This window comes from Gopherus flavomarginatus, chromosome 3 (assembly GCF_025201925.1).
Source record: "Gopherus flavomarginatus isolate rGopFla2 chromosome 3, rGopFla2.mat.asm, whole genome shotgun sequence".
Classification (NCBI taxonomy): domain Eukaryota; kingdom Metazoa; phylum Chordata; order Testudines; family Testudinidae; genus Gopherus; species Gopherus flavomarginatus.
Window position 1 is genome coordinate 82,593,696 of NC_066619.1, and position 27,018 is coordinate 82,620,713.

General features: G+C 39.9%; 1 protein-coding gene across 3 annotated transcripts in view; it reads left to right on the plus strand.

The window, feature by feature from the left end:
- Nucleotides 1–27,018, plus strand: part of ADAMTS19 (ADAM metallopeptidase with thrombospondin type 1 motif 19) — a 352,203-nt gene that overhangs the window by 268,963 nt on the left and 56,222 nt on the right. For 2 of the 3 annotated variants that reach the window (XM_050945615.1, XM_050945613.1), the window contains exons 12-16: nucleotides 3,307–3,437; nucleotides 5,580–5,749; nucleotides 19,035–19,162; nucleotides 21,016–21,136; nucleotides 23,692–23,772. In XM_050945615.1, the coding sequence (XP_050801572.1) occupies nucleotides 3,307–3,437; nucleotides 5,580–5,749; nucleotides 19,035–19,162; nucleotides 21,016–21,136; nucleotides 23,692–23,772 (631 nt within the window). The remainder of the gene's footprint in view (nucleotides 1–3,306; nucleotides 3,438–5,579; nucleotides 5,750–19,034; nucleotides 19,163–21,015; nucleotides 21,137–23,691; nucleotides 23,773–27,018) is intronic. The other variant, XM_050945614.1, reaches the window with a different exon arrangement.

Consider the following 27,018-nt stretch of genomic DNA (forward strand, 5'->3'; position numbering starts at 1 on the left):
CATGCATCTGAGGAAGTGGGTATTCACCCACGAAAGCTCATGCTCCAAAACGTCTGTTAGTCTATAAGGTGCCACAGGATTCTTTGCTGCTTTTACAGATCCAGACTAACACGGCTACCCTCTGATACTGGACTAAGAAAGTTTCTTCTTTCCATTGTCACGGTTCAAAATGAGTTTCATGTTAACTAGTCAGCCCTACTCCGTCTTGCTCAGAGCATGACAGTGTTGTGTTGTTGTACAACATTCCTTCATTTAGGAGATGATGGGAATTTCATTTACTCAGTCTGTCTTGCTTCATGCTCATCCTGATTAAATTGTTCTGTAAGTGAAGGATTTGTGAGCGTTCCTCAGCTTCTACCTAGTGCAGATACTGTTCCTGGAGAGTCCCTTTTACCCCATATATCTATAGTACTATATATACCTTTATATGTAAGATTGGAAGGATTAGATTTTTGTTGGTATATGTCAGTAAATGTTAATTTCATTGCACACATGCACAGATGAAAACATATTTCCATTAATAATAACTGAAATTTACAGATAGGCAAAGTAAGAAAAATGGTGCCTGAAAAGTTATTAGAGTTTGATTTAAGGATATTGATTTGTATATTTTGACATGTAACATTGACAATTTGTGTTTTAATGATTATAAAACTTTAAATTTTTTGAATCTCAACATCTAGTGCCACTGAATAATTATTGTCTGACCCCCACTCCCGTAATTTCCTGCAACAATGAACATTTAAATAGATAAAAATTGGGAGATAAGTGCATAACCCATAATTTTGCACACCATGAAAATTCAAAATGGATAAATATCTAAAATTGCTTAAAAATAAACATCAATATTACCTGTCAAAACTATATAAAAAAATTGAATTCTCCCAAGCCTGTTTATATGTACATGGGCATTTTTAACCAGAGGCATCCCCAAGCATTTTACAGTTTGCATATACAGAAGTTGCTAATCTAACAGAAATGCAGTCATTCCAGGGTGTTGTAACTATATGGTATAACTCCACGAACATCACTGCACAACACTTTAGGACAGAAATTGAAAAAAATTAAGGTGAAATTTAAGATTACCCCCAACTGGGAATTACACTGGAAGTAACAAAAGTAAATTTGTGCTGAATTACACAGATATTTCATGACCACGAATAGTCAAGGCCTTGATTTGTGTGTTTCATCTGAAAGATGTCCTTTCCAAAAGTACACAGTATACATTAACAGCTCTCTAGGGCATTAGTTCAGTATTCACTCAGAATGAAAAGAAATATTTGATGAGTCACTGATGCCACTGAAATTCAGTAGTCATTATGCCCAGTTATTGTATTCTTATTATTTTGTACCTGGTACAATTACAAAATATACTGGACCAGATTCTCAGATGGCATAAATTAGCATAACATCCCCATTAAGTCCTTGGAGCTATGCTGATTTACATCAGCTTTGGATCTGGACCATAGAATCCAGCAAAATAATACACTACAGTGGGTACAGTTAAAAAGAAGTTTATACATCTTTTTATTAGCAGGTAAAAGAGTACTGGTTTGCGTATTGCGTCTGTATTTATAATGGAGAGCACCATTAATACAGATTGCTCATACACTACTAGAAAGATGATAAAAGAGAAGTTATTAACTGTTATCTGTATCTGCCCCCTCTTTTATAGCTGAACAATATCTATTACTGCATTTTGCAGAAGGGATTTATTTATGTTTTGTCATATGCAGATTTTGCTTTTTTTCAAAGTTAGCCCATGGCAAGTCTTTTATTTTACATTGCACCTCTCATGTACCACTAGTTTCTATGCGACTATGTTTCTCATATACATTATAGTGTTCTGAATCAATTAAGTAAAGAATATTATTAATTTTATATCTGTCATAAAGGAAAAACTGTTTCTCAATTAGTGTAATCCAGTCATTGATTTCTGGCCACAAATCCCCCAGTGAAGGTCACAAATCAACATAATGCACTGGAGGATGGATTTTCATTTGTATTTCTGAATTAGCAGAAAGATGTGTGTAACCAGATAACTCCCTTGTGATTGTCTGAGGAAGCTCAAGAGCACATATTATTTCTTCTAAAGTGAATTATAACTTAGGAAGCTCAAGAGCACATATTATTTCTTCTAAAGTGAATTATAACTTAGGCTTCCTAAATTGACTTCTGAGCCATATTCAGACAGTAGCACAGAAATTACTAGCTTTGTGAAAAATGTTCAGTTTTGCCCAACCACGTCCCATTTGAATGTTTAGCTTCATAAGGTGGAAGGGATACAGTTTTGAAGACCCATACTAAGATCAAAATTTAATAAACACAAAGGCTGCGTCCTATCATATGCACCCTATCAAGTACATAACTTGTTCCAAAATGTTCATTGCTGGAGAGTGAAATGTTGAGGTCCTATTTCTGAAAAAATTTGCTTTGAATTTTAGTTTTGCCATTGGTGCCCAGATACCATGTGATAGGCACATTATATATGTGTGTGTATTTTAAGTGCGTGTGCGGAAGGGGTATTCCATTTACCTACTCTGCAAAATTATATGTATACACTTGTAATGTGCTTATCCTCATGGCATCTGGACACCTCTTAGAAAACTAAAATTGAAAGCTAAATCTAACAGGTGATTTACTGTTACACAGCGTATTACACAGTAGATAAATGAGAGCAGAATTGTAGTTGTCCTCTCCTGTCAAATGATGTATATGTACAGAGATATAATGGGTGAAATCCTGGCCCAACTGAAACTTCCCTTGACTTTACTAGGGCCAAGATTCCACCGAAAATATTCTGAAAGCTAAGTAGGACATTCCTACCTCCCATTATCAATAAAGTGCCATTTACCCTAAAATTTGTGTGCTGCATTACATCAGTTTTCATTATAAATTGTAGAAATACATGTGAATGTATACATCAAGCCCAGAACTTCATATAAGCATGTTGATATAGCTAGATATAGATTATCTCTCACCTATATTGACTTTCATCCTCCTCACTTCAGTGCTTTTTTGGAGTAGTTGAATGGTAGGGGAAGCCAAATGATCTTGAAATTCAGAATGGCATGTTTTATGCAGTAAGAACCAAATGAAATTATCATGGGCATCAGTGGAAAAATTCTATTGATTTTAAGGGGAGTTGGAAAAGGCCCTACATTCCCAGTATTTTCTTTGACTTGATGTTTTTAAGAGTGTGTTCAATAAGCCCTGCTTATGCTGTGCTACCAGTGCAAACAGAAGGCAACAAGTTATTTTGGATGTGCCTTGATTTATTCATCTGAGAGTTGACTTTTGGCATAGTGGTGTAAGGCTGGAGAATGTACCAGTAGGACATCATTTCCTGAACATCTGGAGGGGGAGTGGAGCACATGGAGCACTTGCAGCAGAACTTGCAACACTGGAATCAGCAGTCGACAGCGCAAATGCACTGGGTAAAAAAAAGTTGTTTTCCCTTTTTGTGCTATAGAATTTCTCAGTAATGTTTAATTGTAGTCAAAGCTGGTCATGGACAGCTGTGCTACATGTATACAGTTCTTCTTTTTCCATAAATACTGAATAATGGGAAATAGGAGATTTGTAGGGTTTGGGAAGTTCAACCTTCCTCCAAAGAAATGGGTCATATGAGTTTGTCTTGCTAAGAAACAGCAGGAATTTATTCATGCAAACTTGTCATGAGACCTAAAAAAATAATTCATAGTGGATACATTATTGTATTATTTATTAGTTATTTGTTTTTCAAACTAATTTTCTGACTAATTCTGGCAAAATATTCTTCCTCTGGAGATTGTGCACAGTCAGTTGATTGTGAGAACTCAATATCTGAGATCTGAGCTGTGTTTTTTACTTTTGATTGTGTACACAAACCACTTTGTATGTTTATGCTCATCCAACCTGGGAAGAGATCTTTTACCATGAGGTTTCTGTTACAAAACTTTACAAACTGAAAGTTCACATATATTTTCCAGTAGTCATGTAAATTTTGTTATTTCCATGAACAGCCCTGACAGTAAACTCATTTCCAATAATGTTTGTTAATAGCAAATATACCAGGAACAAACATAGTTGAAACAAATTCATTTTAAAATCAAACAAATATTAATGAAAAACATTTTTGATTGTTTGCACAGCTCTGCTTATTGTCACTGTAATGGGGTGAGAGGAAGCTTGGTCTTCATTGTTGCTATCACCAGCTTCCGCTGTGCAAAAGTGTAGTGAGAGCAGCAAAGTTGGACCTAGTGTAAACTTTTCTGGAAGTACTGTATCAAAAAATACAGGTATATTTTAAAGGTGACCTACAAAAGAAAAAATAAGTGAGTTCATGCCTTTTAAATGTTTTTCACCTGAAAAAAAAATATCCAGAATATCAGGTCTTGTCCTCCATGTGTTTGCTGGAGGAGTCCTTGAAGGAGATGAGAACTGGAATGGGAATTGTCTTACCCTCAATTGGACAGATGCTTAAACCTGTCACAGAGAGATCTTTCCTCTCAACAGTTTTTACTAGCATTTAAGTTAAATAGGTCTGAACAAAAATAAACAAAAAAAGTTGCCAAATTAAAAGCAAGGAGTCTTTAACCGCTGACTTCAGTGAAGCCAGGATTTCATCCCAGAACTCTAAACATATATCTAAAAAAATACCATCCACTCTCAATTGCTCAACACCATTTTTTCCTTCATAGGAAAGGAATATAAGAGAAATAGTGGAGAGGGAATTAGTGATAACAGGAATGGGTAACATAAGTGGGAAGAAGAAAAAAGGTGGAGAAAAAGCGAGGAAAAACATACCAGAGATAGAGATAAATGGATAGAGGAGTTTGTAAAATGGAAGATGAGGAAAACATGGAAATGAGTGTACTGAACAAGGTATTCTGACAGAAAAGGTTTTTTTGCTGTGTGCAAAATTCTTCCCTAGCTCCCTCCCATGTGAATGTCACTTCTAGCGGTATTATAAGATACTGATAAACTATTTCCAGCACTTAGGGATGTCTTAATTTCATAGTTTTCAAGACAAGATTTTCCAATAATTGCGTACTGTCCAGTTTCTGCAGTCTGCTGTTGTTCTTCCATAATTAGCACCCATAGGAACAACTGAAAGGCCAGAAGAAAGTGTAGAGGGAGGGGAATTGAATGTGAAAACTGTAGCAGTGCACCAGTAAATTGCAGAAAACTGTGAATTTAAAGTACATGCAAGTGTTGTGCCCATTCATTGATGATTTCGACTCAGCTTTGGCTTAATCAGGAGCTGAAAAAAACCCACCTGAATTATATTGAAAAAAGCAGCTGGAGGGCCTGTCTTGAATACCTGTGCTGAACTTCCCTCTCCATCTATTCCCAGGTGTAAATGAAAATTTGGAATTTGTGAATCTTTCTTAAGAGAATTGATGGAAAAATAGAAGCGAAAGTTTTTTTTTGTTTGATTTTGTAGTTGTTGATTTTTAAAATGTGTTAATGTATTTCATCAAAAGATGTCTGCTTGTTAAAGCAATTTTTTATATAGACTGAATGAAGTGGACTGTGTTTTAAGAGTTTGGCATAATGTCACCAACAAATAAAAAACGTCTGTTCCATTTCTCTAGGCCAGGTCCTGAAGGAGATTGTCATGGACCCAGAATACAATACAAAATATGTGAGAATCCTTCTTGTCCTGCTGGAATGCCTACGTTCAGGGACTGGCAATGTCAGGCCTTCGCTGTCAGACCTTCATATCAGAAGCATGTATTCCAGTGGCAGGCTGTTATAGATGAAGGTAAAAGTAAACTATAACCCATTTAACTTTTGATGTACTTCTAAGTATTAGATCTAATATTATAATATCCATTTAGAAAGCAGTGTAAAAACAGAAAATTATAATTCATCAGGCTCAAGCTTTAAAATAAGATCCACATTGCATGCATTGCTACAGTGAAACAATGTTCTTTATTACCTGAAGTGTGCACTCACCAAGGAAAGAGTGATACCAAATGTTTATGATATCTGTAAGCTAAAGTTAGCACAAAATATTGATGGTCTAGAAAAGAAAATGTTCTACCTAAGTCCAGGCTAGGAATATGGATGATAGCTGCTATTATAGTAAATTGTCTTCAAATTTAGTCATATTGTATTTTCCTCAAAGAAAGTAACTTGAGGAATTGAGTTACAAAAGCCATTTTTAAAATAATCAACTGTTGATAAAGATAAAATATGACTTACTGATGCAATAATTAATGTGTGTTAAAACTCAATCTGAGGTGTGAGATCATTTAGAAGTGCTTTATTGCAATTTATAATGCAACATTAAAAGAAAATGTCAGAATCATTCATATTAACAGCAATCATCCATGTCAGAAAGAATTATGTACCTACATCTTAAAATAACCCTCTTGAATTGCTAAGTGCCAAAGTTCTGAGGTCACTCACAAATTCATTCTGATGAATTGTTTGCTCAAAGGCTACTGTCAAAGCTTTCCAAGAGCAAAGCATCTCATTCAGTGAGCTTTTGGGTGGTCCTTTAACAGTTAAGTAAGGTTAAACTCAAAATTTACCTGCATGGGCCTTTAAACCTCACAACAAAAATAATCAGTTTGTCACACTGCTTAACTGAAGATGCAGTCTAATGATTAGGCCCAGGCCCAAGGCTTTGGGTTAGGACTGAGATGCGCCTCACTTGTTCCAGCTTCACCCTGAATTTCCCCTTAGAAGAAGTAGGCAATCCTTATTATGTATCCTGGTGGTTTCTGATTTGCTACGGCCTCCTGCCAGCAACATCGCCAGCAAAGGCTGAGAAATCTTGGTACACCCACTCCCAGTGACATTTGTGACACTGGGCTTTCCAAAGTCAAAGTTGAAGGCTATAAACTAATTTTCATTATGTTTATACATTGATTTACATTCAAGGAAAGAATGTTACTGCCTGGTATATTTTTTAAAATCCCTGTTGTAGAAACAAATATTTCCTTGTGCTGTTTCTAAAACATAAGATGGAGACTGGGCAATGTTTTGTGTCAAGGGTTCCCTTTACAGCTGGGGTCACAAATCCTGTCACTCTGCAGCTGCAGTTGTGCCAATTGGGGAGCAGGGGAAGTGAATGCCCTTCCCCAGGTTTTTGCAATTGCCCAAAATTCTATAGGCTGCAGAGCTTGGGGTAAAGCCTGACAAATTCTAATCAGTGGTCCTGCACTAAATCAGTACAGCTGCTGCTGGAGCAATCTGGAGCATCACTCAAGCTGTCTAGTTTCAATGCCACTGAAATTTAACCCAGCAGCCCCTCTGTGCATACAGAGGAGCAGTCTGGGTAAACCTCAGGCCACGTCCAGACTACCCGCTGTATCGTCTAATCTAGACGCGATATATCGATCCCCGAGCGCGCTTATATCGATTCCGGAACTCCATCAACCCCAACGGAGTTCCGGAATCGACAGGGAAAGCCACGAACATCGATCCCGCGCGGTGTGGACGGGTGAGTAATCCGATCTTAGATATTCGACTTCAGCTACGTTATTCACGTAGCTGAAGTTGCGTATCTAAGATCGATTTCCCCCCCGCAGTGTGGACCAGCCCTCAGTGAGTGGCATTAGAGACCTAGCACACGGGATCTCAATGCCTCTCAAATTTGACCTGGATGTCCTTCCATCCAGACAGTGGGGCAGATGGGTCAAATGGTGTTGCAGTTTGGCACATGAGGAGTCTCTCCTGTACAGCAGAGTGCAGGGAAGAACATGAGTCCTGGCAACAGCAGGTGAGTAAGTGAGAGGGAAGACTCTCTGGCTGAAGGAGCCCTGGAGCCCTGGGGAGAATGAGCATGGAGCAGAATGAGGTCCATGCCAGAAGGAGGGACCAAAATTCCATCTTCCCCACAAAGAAATATCTAAATTGGTGCCACTGTTCAACAAGGTGCTCAGAAATACCAGTTTTAATTAGACACTGCATCTTCAAATATAATTTGTTTCCTTACATTACCAGTGTTTCTCACTATGTGAGCAACAGATTCTTTTTGAAAGAATTGTACATAATTTCTTTGATTTCCATTGAAAATAACATTTGTATATGACCCATTAGTTGGCAGAGGTATAGAGTAGGTGTGATTGGTTCCCTCCAGAATTCATTAAATAAAGAGTAAATGAGATCACATTTTTAGATAAAAACAGTTTAATTGAATACATGTTATGTGTGTGTTCGCAAATACATAGACAAATATGATTTAACAGAGGACATGCAAGTTCTTTGACAGCTTCCCAATCGGGGAATGTACAGTTTGTGAACTATGACTTCTTCTGATTGGACTTTCTATAGTATGGAAGGATCTTTTTCCATATATTCAGTGCTGCACCTTTGTCCGGTGTCCAAATTTTTTCTTTCTTGAAAGTGGGCGTGGTACCCCACCTACACTGTATAATACAATATTTACATTGTATATGTGCATATATATATATATATATATATATATATATATATATATATATATATATATATATATATATATGGTGGCCTGGTGCCTTGCCTCAAGATCAATGAAGCTCCTTTATTTAAGAAGAACAGAAATAAGAAAAAATAAATGAGAAATTGTAAAAATAATAAAAATGGGAATAAAGGCAAGTTGTAATTTGAAACCATGGGGTCTTGTTTTAATTTAAATTTCAAGTCACAATTCTTCAGTCAGAAGATGAAGAGGGGGTGCAAGTATCAAAAAGACAAGTAGCACTGTATAGAAAAAGAAATGAATACAGAAATATGCATTAAAAAGTGGTGTCCCATAGTTCATTTACTGTGTGTCGCTCACAGGGGTCCCATTTCATTTACACATGTTTGTAATGTGTTGATTCACTCAACACTTGTATTTGACATACAAATAAAATGTGATGCCTGTAGTGAGCATTATATGTTAATCAAAAGCTTGAAAGAGGTACTTTAATTTTAAATATCCAATATAGCTTTTGCATCATAAACGTTATTAAGTGTAATTTAAAGATCGAAAGAACACGTGGAGAATGAAGTCACACTATATAGAACATGGGTTTAAGTAGCAGGCTGTAACTTTACTGAACTAAATTAACACTAGTTGAACTGTACCCAAAACCTTGCCAAGCAAAACTGTGGTCTAGTGTAGATATTCCTGGCTTTACAACAAGAGGTCAAACACCCTTGACCTAGCCCACTAAGTCATTGAATTGATGTAGTCACCTGTTGAGATCCCTTTGTCACTCTCCCCTCTCATGCAAGTAAATGATGGTAGAGATGAGGGATACATAATAGATGAGGATCCTTGCTAGATCTCAAGAGACCTCATCATCCTCGACAAAACCCAAACTTGCTGGACACCTCATAGATCCTGCGCTCAGGTTTAGGAGCTAGCCAACTGATAGCTGCCATAACCCTGCACTGGGCCCTACTGAAAGCTGCAACAATTCAGAAAGTCCCATGCACCCAAGTGGGCCTCCTGAGTTCTGTGAAGAAGTGGAAAAACCTTCAGAGCAGTGGTTAATTCTGTCTTGAGGGAAAGGGCTTTTCTGCACCTCTGCTGCCTCTGTGGTTTTGTGGATCAGGCTATTTCCATGGTATACCAGGAAACTCAGTTCTGCCACACTCATGTTCATTAACTCACGAGGATGCATGGCAGGTGATAGCAGGACTGTCTTTGCTGGCTCCCAAGTCCAACGAGGGGCCTTGTTTACTGGGAGGAGGTGGGCAGGCCAGCAACCAATCCTGGGTAGCCATCTCCCCTAAACTAGCCATTTGGACACTCAGGGATTGACTCAAATGCCCTGCTCTATCGTCAACTGAACCTCACTCTCTCCCTTCCCCTCCAAGCTGAACGTAGCCACATAGATTAAGGGAGGGGAGGGACTTTCCCCTCACCCAGGCAGCAAAAGGGAGTCTGCCAATTCAGTCAAACCACCCAACCACTGAGACTGGAAGGCAGTTTAAACTTTAAATGTCAGTATTGTACACATTTCAGTAAGTGGAAAGTTGTTATTTGATAATCTAAATGTAATTCAAGGAGTGGGTTCTGGATCTGTAAAGTCCTATATGGCTTGCATCATGACAGCTCAAGAGACCACTGTCTTTATCTGTTCCATCACAGCAGTTGAAGTTGGAGGATGTCTGTAAGGAAGGATGTTCCAGTGACTAGGGCATTTTCCATCGCTGCCACAACTTTCCTATGTGACCTTGTCAAAGCACTTAGTCTCGCTCTGCCTCAGTTCACCATCTGTAAAATGGGGATAATAGCTCTACCTCACAGAATGTAATGAGAATAAATACATTAAAGATTGTGAGGCACTCAGATACTACAGTAATGAGCACCATGTAAGTACTTAAGATAGCTATTACTCAGTGGAGCCCCTTTGGTTCTGGAATTCACTGTCTCAGTTGGTCAGCCAGAGCCAGATTCTCTTGACCTTTGGGGCTTAGTGAAAGGTCTAGCTCTTTGGTTTTTGTCTGAGGATAATAATTGCCTAGTTTAATAGTGAGTGTCGTCCTTCAAATATTGATAATGGTCAACAAGTTATGCTTACTATTTTTAATATTGTTCAACATACAGCCATTCTGCGATAGTGTATTTATCAATAAAAAGGAATAAGTGATTGCATAGTCCTCTCTAGATTTTACATATGAATCTAAATTCTACCAATGTAATAATTATTGCTGACAAAATCCTGATTCCGTTGCACAGCTCCCTCTTTGGTAATTCTGTGCTGGGAAGGGGAAGGATGGCTTTTTCCCTCAGTTTGCTTAGTGGAAACAGAGATTCTATCTACCATGAAGCCTCAGGGCTGCAGTAGTCTGAAGCTGCTGCTTCCCATTGCATGGAAGGTATCTAGCCTATGATCCAAGTAGTCCTGAATTCCTCCCCATTCCTTCTTCACTGTCAATCTGATGCAGAGCTGTGCTTCATGATACACAACCGGTTTGGACTTCTTCAGTTTGGAAAATTAACAAATAATAAAAGGCCTCATTCTGTCACCTTTCTGCTGAACAGTACCTCATTTATGGAGTAGTCCTCACTGGACTAGACACTACAGAAGTAAGATTCGTGAACTGAGAAGGGAGTTAGGCAAGCTGAGTATGTGAACGTTATAGCTATCTTTCCTAAATTAGTATTGTATAAATCAGGGGTTGGCAACCTTTCAGAATTGGTGTGCCGAGTCTTCATTTATTCACTCTAATTTAAGGTTTTGCGTGCCAGTAATACATTTTAACGTTTTTAGAAGGTCTCTTTCATTAAGTCTATAATATATAACTAAACTATTGTTGTATGTAAAGTAAATAAGGTTTTTAAAATGTTAAAGAAGCTTCATTTAAAATTAAATTAAAATGCAGAGCCCCCTGGACTGGTAGCCAGGACCCGGGCAGTGTGAATGCCACTGAAAATCAGCTTGCATGCCGCATTTGGCACACGTGCCATAGGTTGCCTACCCTTGGTATAAATTATAGGTGGATTTTGAAGTGGATAATTCAGAATAGCATTCTGAAGGGAGAATAAATTTTATTTTAAAATTAGAAAAGGGCAGATAGGACTTTTAATATTAAGCCAGTTTTTGAGGTTTTGTGTGGTAGAAGTTGTGCAGAATTACATTGGACTGCAAAATAGGGATAATGGAAATGAGGGAAGGAGAGCTAAACCAGCCTCTTTATTTTGTTGCAGCCAAGTATGCTTCTTTGTATGCTTCCCATCAACCTTAACCACATTTTGTTGTGTTCTTTTATTTTATCTGTTTTTGTTTTACTTTTCTAAAGAAATTATACGAAGGTACTACTTTAAGCAGATAATTATGTCTTGGTAAGACATTCATTTCAAAAGTGCTGATACATGTTCTCCAGGAGAAAGTCAGTATTCTATGACTTGGCTAAAACAAAATTTAAAAGGGTGAAAAGTTTAGCTCAAGTACACTTTTTAATTTGACAGAGATGTGAACCCTTGATATTTGATAAAACCATTCATGAAGCCAAAGACCTCTGAGATTCTATCTAGAAGTCAGTATGGTACAGAGGCGGACAGTACATGTGACTAAGTGAAATTAATTTTAAAGCCAGGATTGTAATTATATTGATCAAAAAACAGTTTGGGAGTAAAATCAACAGGCTAATTGTAAACAAAGATATTATGAAAATGTGGTTCAATTTTTTGTTCCATGTTACCAATGCCAGGGCTGTTAAATCTTTAATCTTTGATTGCTTTGGCAATGATAGTGCAAACTGTTATGTTTGTGAAAAGCAGCCTTTTGGTAAGATCATTTTTCAGGCTTTTTAGAATTAAAAAAATCAATTTACACAATTATTCATGCAGTATTTTCATAAAGTAGATGTAAAAGCAGTAAGGGAAACCCCCTCGTTTATTCTAACAGTAGGGAAGCATTTTCAGTTCTTTGTAAATGTGTGTGTGGTTCTTTTGGAAATGTACTTTCTTAAAAATAAATGCTTTTTCTTTTTATCTGCATAGTTAGAAAATCCGGAATGTGTTAAGTTCTTTTTTTAACCAGTATTTATGATCTGTCAGAAGTATAGCAAAATAAAAGTGTAGATTCTTCTTCAAGTATTGGTCCCTATACATATTCCAAATATGGATACTCATGCGCACCACGTGCTGAAGCCAGATGTTTTCAGCACTCATAGTTGCTACAAGAACGATAGTCCATTTGTACATAGTTAGTTCCGTTTCTTTCTTTAGTAGTTCTGTAAATAATGTAAATAGTGTAGCTAATCAACCTTTATGAGGACCACTCCAACCTCATTGGGGGACTATGTCCCATGTTCCGAGGTTTAAAAACTGTGCCTTATGCCCTCACTCATTCTCAGTGAGAAATCAACACATTTGTCTCTATTGTCTGGGAGAGGCACACCTCGCAACATGCTGTGACATCTGCAAGTCCTTTCCATTGTAGACCTGTGACAGCCATGTCTTGTGACTCCCCAAGTTCCTCGTGGAAGAAGTGTTCTGTCCTCATACAGAGTCCAGTCCTGGACTGTCGGTAAAGACTGTGCACTGCCCTTCACCAGCAGTGAGCGTTCCACCCTCTAGCCTCTGCCCAGATCCACCAGCACTGCCGACACATGACAAGGTGATGAAGGAGAACCACGAGTTCTCTTGCACACTGCTGAAACATAGTTGTGTGAGGATCCTGCCATGCCACTCCCTAAGGCAGGGGGCAGGGCCAAGTGCAAGAAAGAGACACTATCACCGTTGGTCTCCATGCCAATTGAGTAGTAGGACAGCCCGCCAACACGTGCCCCTCAGCCCCGGCAGAAGTCACTGGGCTCTTCTCTGCACAATCCCTATTGGTTCAGCAGCCAGCAGGATGTGTCCTGGATACGGGATGAGTGGAACCGCTGATCCCTGCAGCACACTTAGACCTTCTGTACTCCCCCTTGCCACTTCTCTTCACTCTTCAGCCTCTTACACTGACAGATGCACCGATCCTCCTCAGCTGGGACCCGCCTCCACTGGTTGCGGCACTGCCTGCACCGACGTCTCCATCACTTCCAGAGGTCTCTTTGGGCTCAGAGGGCTTCTCAGTGGAAGAGACGTCCTTCTCCCTAGTTGCCCAGCATAGTTCAGATTCCCAAACACATGTGCCACACCAGACAGTTTGCTCTCTGATCCCATCGGGGTGGTATCTGTGCCTTTGGGGCCCACAGTACCCCCAGGACCCAGCACCATGGAAGGAATGGCCTGCATGGGACCCTAATCACCAGGTATACCCACTGTTGATGGTCTCGCACCATTCCATTGGGTTCCTCCACTGGAACCACCCGGCTCAGACCCAGAAGAAGACCTAGAGCACAGCCCGGTACTGCAAGTGTCCCTGGTCCCAATGGTGGCCTCCTCTTATCTGGCCAAGGCCCTGAGCCCCTCCACCCTCTCACCTACTGATGACCACCACCAATACCAGGAGTTGCTGCACAGGTGGCCCTCAACTTATGTATCCCCCTGGAGGATGTCCAGGACCAACCTCACCAGTTGCTGGACATCCTCCAGCCTCGGAGACCAACACGCATTGCTCTGCCCATCAACAAGGCCGTCTTGCAACCTGCACGGGCAGTGTGGCACGCGCTGGCCTCCTGCGTCCTAAGCCCCAAGAGGAGGGAGTATAGATACTTTGTGCCGGCTAAGGGGCATGACTTTATTTTTTCCTATGCCCCCTACCATGTTGGTAGTGCATGCAGTCACAGAACAGACACACCAAGACACTACCTCCACCCATTGAGATAAGGCGGCAAAGCGACTAGACCTCCTGGGTTGCAGTTCTGTATATCTATCTACTAGGTTCTGCTGGCAAAGTATGATTTTAATAATTATGCAAAGCTGGCAGAGTTCTTGGAGGACATCCCACAGGACCAATGACAGCAGTTCCAGGTCCTGCTGGAGGAAGGCCCCTAACAGCCAAGGTCAGCCTTCAGGCTGTAGGGGATGCAGTGAACATGTCCTCCCACTCCCTGGCCACGGGCATTGTGATACGACAGGAAGTGTGGTTGCAATCCTCAGTTTTTTCCCAGAGAGATCCAATCCACCATCCAGGACCTCCCCTTTGATGAGGAAGTTATTCTCTGCCAAAATGGATGAAGCTCTGCACTCCCTGAAGGACTCAAGAGCAACTCTCCAGTCCTCTGCACTCATACCCAATGTACCAGCCCACCTACATCCGGTACCAGGAGCTGGCCTAATGGTGCTCTAGATCCGAGTACCCGCACTCATCTGCGATGGCCACCTCCTCCACCATGCCATAGCACCAACCAAAGGCCCTATTTTGATGCATTGGTCAAGATCTGTGAACCCGCCACATCACTACCTATGGCCCACAACAGATAGTTGGGTAGTGGAGATCATACAACATGGCAACTCGATAGAGTTCCTCACCTTTCCCTCCCACTGGGACCCCCCTAGTATGCCTCCAGGGAGTCTCGCCCATGGCACCCTCCTCCAACACAAGGTAGATGCCCTCCTCATGAAGGGTGTGATTTAACCCATGCCCACCCCCTTCCTTGGCCAGGGCTTTTACTCCCTGTACTTTCTCATTCCGAAGAAGGGCAGGGTTCTCCACCCTATCCTTGATCTCCACCTACTCCACGCTTTCATCAGAAAGATTAAGTTACGTATGATGATGCTCGCATCCATCATTCCCCTCCTCCTCCAGCATGTGTGGTTTGCAGACTTCAACATGAAAGACGCATAAACATACATAAGAACATAAGAACGGCCGTACTGGGTCAGACCAAAAGTCCATCTAGCCCAGTATCTGTCTACCGACAGTGGCCAATGCCAGGTGCCCCAGAGGGAGTGAAGCTAACAGGCAATGATCAAGTGATCTCTCTCCTGCCATCCATCTCCATCCTCTGACAAACAGAGGCTACGGACACCATTCCTTACCCATCCTGGCTAATAGCCATTTATGGACTTAACCACCATGAATTTATCCAGTTCTCTTTTAAACCCTGTTATAGTCCTAGCCTTTACAACCTCCTCAGGTAAGGAGTTCCACAAGTTGACTGTGCGCTGCGTGAAGAAGAACTTCCTTTTATTTGTTTTAAACCTGCTGCCTATTAATTTTATTTGGTGACCCCTAGTTCTTGTATTATGGGAATAAGTAAATAACTTTTCCTTATCCACTTTCTCCACATCACTCATGTTTTTATATACCTCTGTCATATCCCCCCTTAGTCTCCTCTTTTCCAAGCTGAAGAGTCCTAGCCTCTTTAATCTTTCCTCATATGGGACCCTCTCCAAACCCCTAATCATTTTAGTTGCCCTTTTCTAGTGCCAGTATACCTTTTTTGAGGTGAGGAGACCACATCTGTACACAGTATTCGAGATGTGGGCTTACCGTGGATTTATATAAGGGCAATAATATATTCTCAGTCTTATTTTCTATCCCCTTTTTAATGATTCCTAAAATCCTGTTTGCTTTTTTAACAGCCTCTGCACACTGCATGGACATCTTCAGAGAACTGCCCACTTTGAATCCAGGATCTTTTTCCTGACTCATTGTAACTATATCGACATCCATCTGGCCCACCACAAAGTCTTCGGCGTAGGTGACAATCACTATCAATTCAAGGTTCTTCCCTTCGGCATCACTATGGGCCCCAGGATCTTTAGCAAGGTCTTTGCGGTTGTAGCAGCCCACCTTCTCTGGCTGGGAACTTTGTATTCCCTTACTTGGACAACTGGCTCCTGGTGGCACTATCCCTTGCCGAGATGGCAGCAGCTGTCACCATGCTCCACTCGCTCCTTGCCTTTCTAGGCATTTGTGTCAATGATGAGAAATCATGCTTCTCCCAATGCAAGCAATCCATTTCATTGGAGCGTGCCTGGAGTCTGTAGCAGAGCAAGCCTTCCTCCCAGCAGATCACTTAGCCACCCTCACAGCTCTCGTGTCAACCCTGCACTGCAACCTGTGCACAACAGTATGCCGTTGTCTGTGCCTCCTTGACCACATGGAGGCCTGCACCCATGTGACACCACATGCTCACCTCCATGTGCACTGTCTACAGCTGTGGCTCCTCTCAGTCTGCAGGCCCCACTTCGCCCACCCGGACTCCCCCCTGACTGTCCCAAGTTGGGTCTGCACCTCCCTCACCTAGTGGACCAATCCTGCCAAGGTGCTCAAAGGCACCCCATTCACCACTCCCATCCTTACAGCCACGCTTACCACAGATACCTCCCTGGCAGGGTCAGGCACACACTTAGATGGCCATGCCATGCAAGGGACATGGACTGTCCGAAAAGCACACATGCACATCAACATTCTGGACCTGCACATGGTCCACCTGGCTTGTCACATGATCCTGCCTCTGATCCACAATCAACATGTCTAGATCCTCTCTGACAACACGACCACAGTGGCATACATAAACAAACAAGGCTGCACCAGGTCCTAGCCACTCTGCATGGAGGCATCCACTCTGGACCTAGTGTTTCTGTGACAACATCATGCCCTGGAACTCACTGGCAGATGCACTTAGCCAGACCTGATACCTCAACCACGAGTGGGAACTCCACAACCCTACTCTCTAATCCATCTGTCGTGTCTCATTGGAAACTCAAGCAAACCACAAATACCCCTCTACTGCTCCAGAGGGACCAGGGGTCGAGACTCCAAAGGTGACAAACTCTGACACTCCTTTCCCCCTGTTCTCCTCCACCCCCAGGTTCCTGCGTAAGATCCTCTGAGACCAAGCCACAGTCATCCTGGTAGCCAGGTGCTGGCCCAGACAGTTCTGGTTTCCTGATCTACTAAGACTGTCTACCCGCTCATCAGTCAGCCTCCTCACCCACGACAACAGAAGAGTTCGACACCCCAGCACAGGCCCGCTTGAATTGACAGTCTGGTTTTGGGATGGGGCTCACATGTAGACAATGCCTGTTTGTCACCTGTCCGCTGTGTATTTATGAACAGCAGATGGGACTCCATCTGGGCATGTTACACCTTGAAGTGGAAGCACTTCACCTCCTGGGTGCAATGCCACCACCTTCCCCTGTAGGCCATCTCCATGCCCAACGACCTAGGCTATCTCCTGGAGCTTAAGAACTTGGGCCTCGCACTTAGCTCGATCTGTGTCCACCTTGTGGCACTTAGTGTTTTCCTCCATTCACTGGATAGACAGTCGGTGTTTACCCACCCTACCACGGTCTGGTTTCTGAAGGGCCTGATGAACTGTTTCCCACCGGTCCTTACCCTTACCCCACCCTTAATCTAGTTCTGTCTGCCCGCACCAAGCCTCCCTTTAAACCACTGGCCATATGCTCTCTCACACACCTATCCATGAAAGTCCTCTTGTGGCAATCACTTCCACCCAGAATGTCAGCGAATTAGTGGCCATGGTGGATGACCCCCAATATACAACTTTCCATAAGGACAAAGTCTCCCTGTTCCTTCACCCTAAGTTCCTCCCAAAACTTGCTTCTGATTTTCATCTCAACCAGTCCATCCATCTCCTGGTCTTCCATCCTACGCTGCACACCACTCCCATGGACAGGACACTGCACTCCCTGGACATCCATAGGGCACTGACCTTCTACTTGGACAGGACTCATGCATTTTGCACCTCCCCACGCCTCTTCATGGCCACTGCAAAATGGTCAAAAGGGCAAGTCCTTTCCTCACAGCGCATATCCAAATGGATCCCTAAGTGCATTACTGAATGTTATGTGTGCTCTCCCAGCAGGATCGTGGCCCATTCTACAAGGGCACACGCAACCACTGCTGCCTCCCTGGCAGATGTCCCCTGGCATGAGATCTGTCATGCGGCAACTGGTGCTCCATCCACACCTTCATAGCGCACTACACCATCTACCAGTGGGCAGACACAACCATGGGACATGCCGTCCTGCAGTCGGCATTACCTATCATGTCCTCACACCCACCTCCAAGCTGATCACTGCTTCATACTCACCCGAGTTTGGAATACATTTAGGGACCATCGCTTGAAGAAGAAGAAGTTACTTGTAACTGGAGGTTCTTTGAGATGTGTGGTCCCTATTTGTATTCCAATACTCGCCCACCATCCCCTCTGCTGTGGACTCTCTATTCAGGGATAAGAGGGAGATTGAGGGCGCATCACCCCATACAATCTCTTATAACCTCTTCTGGAGCATGTTACAAAGTAAGGTGCCCGGGCAGACAACAGACATTGCTGCTGAAAACTTTCTGATCCAGCGCATGGTGTGCATGCGCACCCACGTTTGGAATACAAATAGGGACCACACATCTTGAAGAACCTCCAGACACAAGTAAGTAATCTCCTCTTACAATCAAAATTTTAGACAGCTGAAATGTTCATATTCTTCTAATTCTAGCAGTCAACATGATGTGTATTATGTAGACTGAAGATTTTAATACAGTTGTTTTCTAACAAGAAAAAGAGCCGTAGAAGAAAGATTCAGTATCTTTTTTTCATTTGCCTTAAATAAAATGAAATAAGTTTTTGTTATAATTAATGTCGATTAATATAATTAAGAAAGCTGGGCACCACCACTAAAAACATTGGTTTGGAAGAATTTTACTTTTATTAAATCTGTTTTACTAACTTGGCATTTTTTTCATCAATTTCTATTAAAGAAAAGCCTTGTGCATTGTATTGTTCCCCTGCTGGAAAGGATCAACCTATTCTTCTAACAGAAAAGGTGATGGATGGGACTTCTTGTGGTCAGCATGGATTAGATATCTGCGCAAATGGTAGATGCCAGGTATAAATCAATTCTTTAGACTTAACTTTTATCATACTGTACATACATGTTAATTTTTACAATATTGCATAAGAAATGTCCAGAGCTGGGTCACTGCCTTTCTCTTATATCTATATAAAAATGTAACATTTTAAATTCATTTCACTTATTACAATACATTATGTGGAGCAGCACCTGAAGGACTAGCTGGGGTTGGGGAAAGGCAGCACAAAAAATGTATACATTCAGATGAGCAGATCTTAACAACATTTAGTGAGAGTGAGGCAGTGGATGATTGATTTCATTTTCTTGAAGAGGGGCTTATCTTTCAGAATCATGGAAAACACTGATGTAGAGTGTGTGTGTATATTTAGTTCAACCTGATTTCCAGAAATATAGAATTACAGGTCAAGGTAAATGACAACCCAGGGGCCTGAATCATGTATAATAGAAGCTTAATACTAATTCTGTGCATGTTACTAAAAGTTTATGCCATAAATTGCCTTAAAGTTTCACTTGGTACATGCAAATTCATATCTCTCTAGCTGCTCTTTCTTTGTCTTGTTTGGTGGTCCTTCCTCATCCACCCTTCCTTTTAGTCCCACAGGTTTCTTTTTGGCTCCTTCCTAATTCAATAGTGTGTAGCCCTACACCACTCACTCATTGTCTTTACTGCAGTGTGTGAGATCTTTGCACAGGCATCCTCTAAACCCTGCCACATCAGGGTATGCCTAGGTTAGGATAAAAAGAGATTTTTTAAAAGTATTAGCTAAAAGTTTTAATCAACACATTATAAAACCCTGTTGTAAATGGGGCAAGTTGTATTTTAATGTGTAGGTTTCATCTTAATCAGCTAACATGTTAATTCAAACACTTTAACTTATACACTTTAAAAATGTCCGTGTTATCCTAGTCTAAATATGTGGTAATAGGAAATAGGCATACAATTCCCATCTGAAAATCTTGATCTGTTACTTTCCTCTCTTTAATTTAAAAGAGCTCTAATGGAGAAATGCAATTACAGTTATCATGTAATTGAACATGAACAGATTTTCAGTTCACAGTAATTTCTCTTTTTAAGGAGTTATTTTATTTTCTAGTTATTCTGCCCTGGCCTTGATCATTTATGAGAAGAAGTGGTGGTTTTAGTGGTTTCATTGGATGAGTGCACCTATAAGAATACAGTTCATTCTGATTACCCTGGGATCTCTAGACTTTTTATGGTATTCAGTGTAATCTGTTTTTGTTATCAAATTAGCAATGATTATGAATAGAAATAAGCATAGCAAAGTAATTTGTGTACTGCTAGAATAAATGTTTCTTGTTTTAAGGTTAGTATTTGTGTTGATAGCCTTTCAATAAAACATCAGTAAAGGTTACATTTCCAAGTACATAATACAAGTTCCAGACACATTCACATTTATTTTAATATAGTAACTAGCACAGTAAAATATTTGGTGTCAGATTGTGCCTGACCCTTATGTGGGTGCATATACAGAGGAGCCCAAAGAACCTTCCCTGCTTTGCACAGCCAGTGTAAGCACCAGATAAAGCTACTGACTGTGATCAGGTGAACAGAGGGATTGTGCTGCCCTGACCACCCGCAGGAGTGCACAGTGCCACAAAGGGGAAGGGGCAGAGCAAGGAAGGGGCTGGGACATGGCTCCATCCTATATACACCAGCCAACAGAACTGGTCAGCCACATGAGTGAGGTGGGGGCTTGTTAATAAGCTGCATATGCCCTCCAAAGGGGGGAGGCAAGTTGTCATCTGGAATGCCTTGTGGTGCTCTCCCTGTGATGCACCAGCTCTGCACCAGTCAAAACACACAATCCTATACTTAATTACAATGATAGGTTTATTTTTCTCCACAGAAATTTGGCTGTGATGGAATGTTAGGATCTCTGGCACGAGAAGATCATTGTGGTGTCTGCAATGGTAATGGAAAATCATGCAAAGTTATTAAAGGCGATTTTAACCATACCAGAGGAGCAGGTATATCTGCTTATTTTTTACTTAAGAAACCACGCAGTGTTTTGATGGAATTGTGTGTCAAGAACTATGCTTCATTTTTGCTTAACAGTTAAGTGCTTGAGAACTATGTTCAGAGAGCTGCAGAAAACTTCTGTGAAGCTACTGGTTGTTTGATTATGATATGCAGTAATTGAGATGTGAGTGGAGAATTCACATGAAAATTTTATAATGAAGAAATTGTAAAATGATGCTATCTGTTATGTATTTATTAAATTACAATAGAGAAGGAATTATCTAATTTGCATTGGCTGCAGTTGTATAAAATAGTGTTTCCCCCAGTATGAAGGACACTATTTTATAGAAGACGCTATTTTGACAGATAAAAACAAGTATTTAGTAACCCCCACTTCAGTACCTGCATTTGTTTACTGTTCTTGAGAATAAATGTTATCCAGATTACTATACATCATCTACATCAAAGTCTTTAAGTAAAAGAAGAAACAAAGAATATTAAGGACAAATGTCCAAGGAAAAATTCTTATAAAGTGTAATAACATGAGTATAAAATTGTGAATAATAAATCTGAATGGCATTTCTGAAATGTTTTAGCAGCTAAGGCCTGATCTGACACTCATGTGTCAGTCTTTCCATTGAGCTGAATGGGATGACTTATGCACATAAGTGTTTGCAGAATTGGGGCCTAAAGCCATAAGGTTGTTCACCTTTTGCTGCATCTAGAAGCAAACACATTTGGAACAATCCTTTATCTGAACATGCATTTGACAGATCATTATTTCAGCTGTGAAATGTGTGTGTAGTTATGATTTCCGCTTCTTTCTAAAGAAATTTGCAAAATTTCAAGATAGCGAGTAAATTATTTTGCACAAGATAGTATAATGAGAAGCAGACTGTAAGTATATATTTGAAAAATAGAGAGATTTCAGTGCAATCTAGACTAAACTAAGCAGTGCTTTAGAAAAGAAAATTGGACACAGCTTCCAGATACTTGAATTTAGCCCTTTCTCAGGCTGGAGGTAATGTAGGACAGAGAAAACTGAAACACAAACAGTCTGAAGGCTACAAACATATAAAGAAAGAGTTGCTAAGTTCAGTTACAGATCAAAGTTTGAATCTACAAAGCTATAGAAAAGGTAGCTGACCACATCAGTCAAATTCTGTCAATTCGCATTTATAACAGAGATAAATATCCAAATATATTGCAGGATTTTAGGTTAGGAATATCATGGAGCAGTACTAATCAACTTTTAAGCATGATTATATGAAGAGATATTTTCTAACTTTGGAACTTGAAATTTTAATTAATTAACTTTTAACAATTTTTTAAAAATATAGTACTTTAAATGGGATAATTTCATTTCAACTATAGGATATCAGGCACAACGATGTCAATACTCAGTAATATAATTTCATATTACGACCACATTTACAAAATGAAAAGTCATCTATTCTGTGAGGTCTGTCTAGGTGTTTTTAAAGTCTTGTTTCATAAATAAAATTTCTGATTAAATATAGCTTTGCACCAATATCTAGTTCCCTGCACTGCCTTTTAACCATTTTTTTTAATTTAAAGCTGCTGACTATGCAACATTTTAACAAATCCTACTTTCTTATTAACTGAAAAAATAACTTAAAAGTTCACCAAGTTATTAATACGCACAATTGAAAGCTCAAATCTATGTCAGAATAAGGGTTGAGTATGGTAAAGGAACAAAGGAGATCTAGAAACCACATTCAATGTATTTTATTTGTTAATTTTTTAAAACCAGAACATCAAAATTATACATGCCACATAATGTTGGAATTCCATCATGGGCGTCAGGTGCCCATCATGATAGAGCACTCCATTTATCTGGAGCCAACTTCATCCATGTGGTTTCTGCCCCCAGAACTTCTTGAAGGAATAGCAGCTTGATTGTATTCATTTGGCTATAGATCATAGTATATGTTATATATAGCACTTCACACGGATAATTGTGTGTTTTCAATGTTTCAGAGTTTTTAATGGGGCTGTCAGGAAACCCAGCAGCCCCATCTCCTTATCTCATGAAGTGGAGAGAAAATAAGCCTTGTGAAATTTATCTTTGTAGTATTTTTTTTCATATAGGAGTGCTAATTAAAGACACAGAGGGATATATTTTCTCCTTGTTTATGGGCCTGATTCCATGAAGTGTTGAGCACCCTTGACTCCCAGACAGTCTATGACTACTCACAGACCTGAAGTAAAGCTCATGTTAAAGTAATATTTTGCTGTATCAGGGCCCGTGAAGTAAATGAGAGTTGTAAGTGTTCAACAGCTTTGATGTTCTGGCTCTATATGGGCATCTCCTATTAGCATTCCTAGCAGTCAATCACAATGACCATGGAACATACCATTTATGTGAACTTATTTTTGGACATTCACAGTACACGATATCTTTGTAAAGGCTGTTTGTGACAGGACATCCTGGAAAATATGATACAATATTAGATTTAAATGAATAGCAGTTTAAAAAAAATGCGAATTCTACTGTTCCATAGTTTTGTATTTAACCTACAACATTTGATCTCATGCTTAGGTTACATTGAAGCTTTGGTGATACCTGCAGGAGCAAGAAGAATCAAAGTTGTGGAAGAAAAACCAGCTCACAGCTACTTAGGTATATTTTGTTTAATTTTTTGTTTGTACCCATAGCAAAAAATTACCATACTGTTAGTATGTCTAACTAAGAAGGAAACCACAGAGAATATGAAAAGAAAGTGAATTTTGTGGAAAGGCCCTTTAAAGGAACTGAGCCTCAGGGAAATGACAATTGTGTGTTTGCTTTTTAAGAGATTCCTGAAAAATTACAGTTGTTGCTGTTCTGTTCCGTGTTTTCAGTTTAAACTGAGAAACAGAACCAGTAAGAATTAGTAGTGCAATGAAATGAAAAGTCCTTGGTTTGATCTTTGTATAAGCATAATTAACCTATAAAAAAGGTTTTATCTGATTAATCTCACTGTTTTCATGGAAAATGAAACCAAATTAAGATAATAAATCTTAATAATAGCAGTCCTGGAGTTCAAAGGTTTGCTTTCAAGTTATCATGAGAGCTGCTCCTGCTCTGTTAAAATATCTGAAAAGGTTCGGTATTTTGGATTTCTCTATTGTGTAAATACACTGATCGTTCTTTTGGGGGGGCGTTGGAAATGATGTCAGCTCGTACAACAGACTCTCAAATTGATAACCTCAGTTTAGTGGTAAGTTTTCTAGGGTATTTTTGTTTTTTAAGAGTAATACGTATTTATTTTTAAATGATGCAAGTTGAAAACCAAATATACCTCAGATATTTAGTAATATGTTAGTCTGTGCAAGAGTGGACATGTCTTTTACAACTTGAGTGTATTTACTTCCCTAGTTCCTATTATATATGAACCACTCAGCTTCATCATTTAGTCCATTTCATCTTGTCCAAACTTCTTGTAGCACACTCTGATAATGAGGGACAGGGTACAGTCCCAATAATATTGTATTGGGACACCCAGGAGGTGTGTGGGTTACAGACAGAAGCATTCCATCAACATAGTGCTGTCTTCATCAGGGGTAAAATAGGCTCAACTGTGTTGCTCAGGATGACCCCTGAGCAATATAGCTGAGTTGATCTAACTTTTCACTGTAGACCAGCCCTTAGACTCGTAAGTGCCTAAATCACTTTTGAAAAATAAGATTTAGGCTCCTAAATCAGTTAAACGTTGCAGTGTTGAGTGCTGCATCACCTAAATAGCTTTAAAAATCTGGTCCATACCCACCTGGGACACTCAGGTCACATACAGAATAGTCAGAACTTGAGTGAGGAATCTATGCTTCTGTTTGACGTAGAGGAATCAAACTCATTTGTGAGAAGCATCCAACTCTTCTTCTAACCAATACTTTGGTTAGGCTCAACAAGAAATATATACACTTTTTTCGTGTCACTACATAACATCACAAAGTATCATAAGGGGCATCCTTAGACATGATACAAATCTTTGGAAATGTGCTCCTTATCGTGGTTGGTCACTAATTCTTAGTCACTTGTCAATTTACTTTTACTTTTTTAAGAATTTAACAAAGCAACTCAACCTCATTGAGGTTCTGCTATTGTTATATTTGAAAGGCATTTGTTCAGCCATTTTTGAATTATTGAGGAGCAGGAAAAGGACTTGAATAATATTGTTCAAGTGAAAATCATATGTTCTTACTGCGGGAAGGAATTTCCTTTAAACTTTTCTTAAGTTGCTTGGTTGCAACAGTTCTGAGAGTAGTTTGAGTCTGAACAGAATGAACAGAATTCCAAAGTTTGAGACCAAGAATGAAAATTTCAGCTCAAAAAGATCATTTTGCAGAAAACTCTGTGACTGAAAAATGGCAGTTGTAATGCACATTGATACATCCTTAGCTACATCCAGCATTCCCTATCACAAATCCTATAAATGATTTAACTATTTTCTTGTTTCTTTTTTTTTAATTTTATAAGTTCCTTTATGCTATTTTTACAATGTTGAATGCTTTATTTTCTTAATTTCTGGCCCTAACAACCAACTGTGTCAACTTTACATATTCAGAGCCAATTTTTCAGAAAATAACCTCTATAAATGCTGTAGAGAGGCATGCAATCATGGCTGCAAAAACATACACTTCCAAAGCAGAAGCCAGGTTAAGACTGTTGGAACATTTGGCCCTTATTGCACTACTGTAAATTCAGTATGGGGGTAATCAGAACTGTTCTTTCATCTTCACAAGTAGTGAGGAGCAGAAGCACTGTGATCTGGGTCCTGCAATTGTATTGGCTAAATTGTGCCTTATAGCCACAGTCCACATTAGTAAAGAGAGAGGCTGGCTGTTCTACAGCAGCAGCTCTCAGGAGGAATTCTGACTGATTGTGCCAGAATTGTTCATGAGCCCTACAGAGAAGATAAGAGTCATTGGCAGCAACTCTACCATCCTAGGAGAGGAGAGGGTGCAACACATGATCCTCTGTGCAGTTGGGCAGCTCTGCCATGGTCCAACCCTCACTCTCTCTCTCTTTCTTCTCACCCCTTTGGGGAGCTAGAACCCTAGACGGGGATGAGACAGTGTACGCACTCCCAGCCACACTGTGACTAGGTCCTGCACAGACTCAAAAGATTTACAGAATCTCTGTTACCTGTGAAAGATCACATATTAGCTAGTCAGCCCTAGATACATTACATGATCAAAATGGCAATAATGATCCTTCTTCAGTACATCATTCTTAAGATCATATGGGTGGATAAAAATTGTACTCAATGACAAAAAGAAAGAAAACAGAGATGTTTAATTAATAACATTTCCAGCCATCTGAAATCCAATTAATTTTAGAATTAAAACACCATATTCAAGAAGAAATTTGAGATTTCTATCTAAGGAGTAGATTAACATTTGTTTTATTTCTCATCATGTTAACACTGTTGCCAGGAGACTTGATTAATTTTCTCTTGCTTTACAATCTCTATCATAAGAATAAGTTATGAGAAATTCAGGGTTTCGTGTATTAGCTGAATTGTTGTACAGTAATGCTGTGTTTTGTCCTTTCCTCAATTTTCAAATTTAACAGGCTGGCATTACAATGATTTTTTGTTTAAAAACCTCATTAATATGGGGTAAAAAAGGTAGTTTACAGTATATTTTTCATAAAGAATATATTAGACTTTCACAATAGAATTCTTATTCTTGTGACAGTATTATATAATGACATGACATAACCCATTCCCATAATGATTTAATAAGAATGGATAATGGAATATAAGAATTCTTTTATAGTCTAACAACTATAATCATCTCCTTACCTTCTAGTATTCTGCTAAACGGATGTTAGAAGGAAAAAATATAGTTATTTTCATATGTAGCACAGAAGTGGATTTCTCTT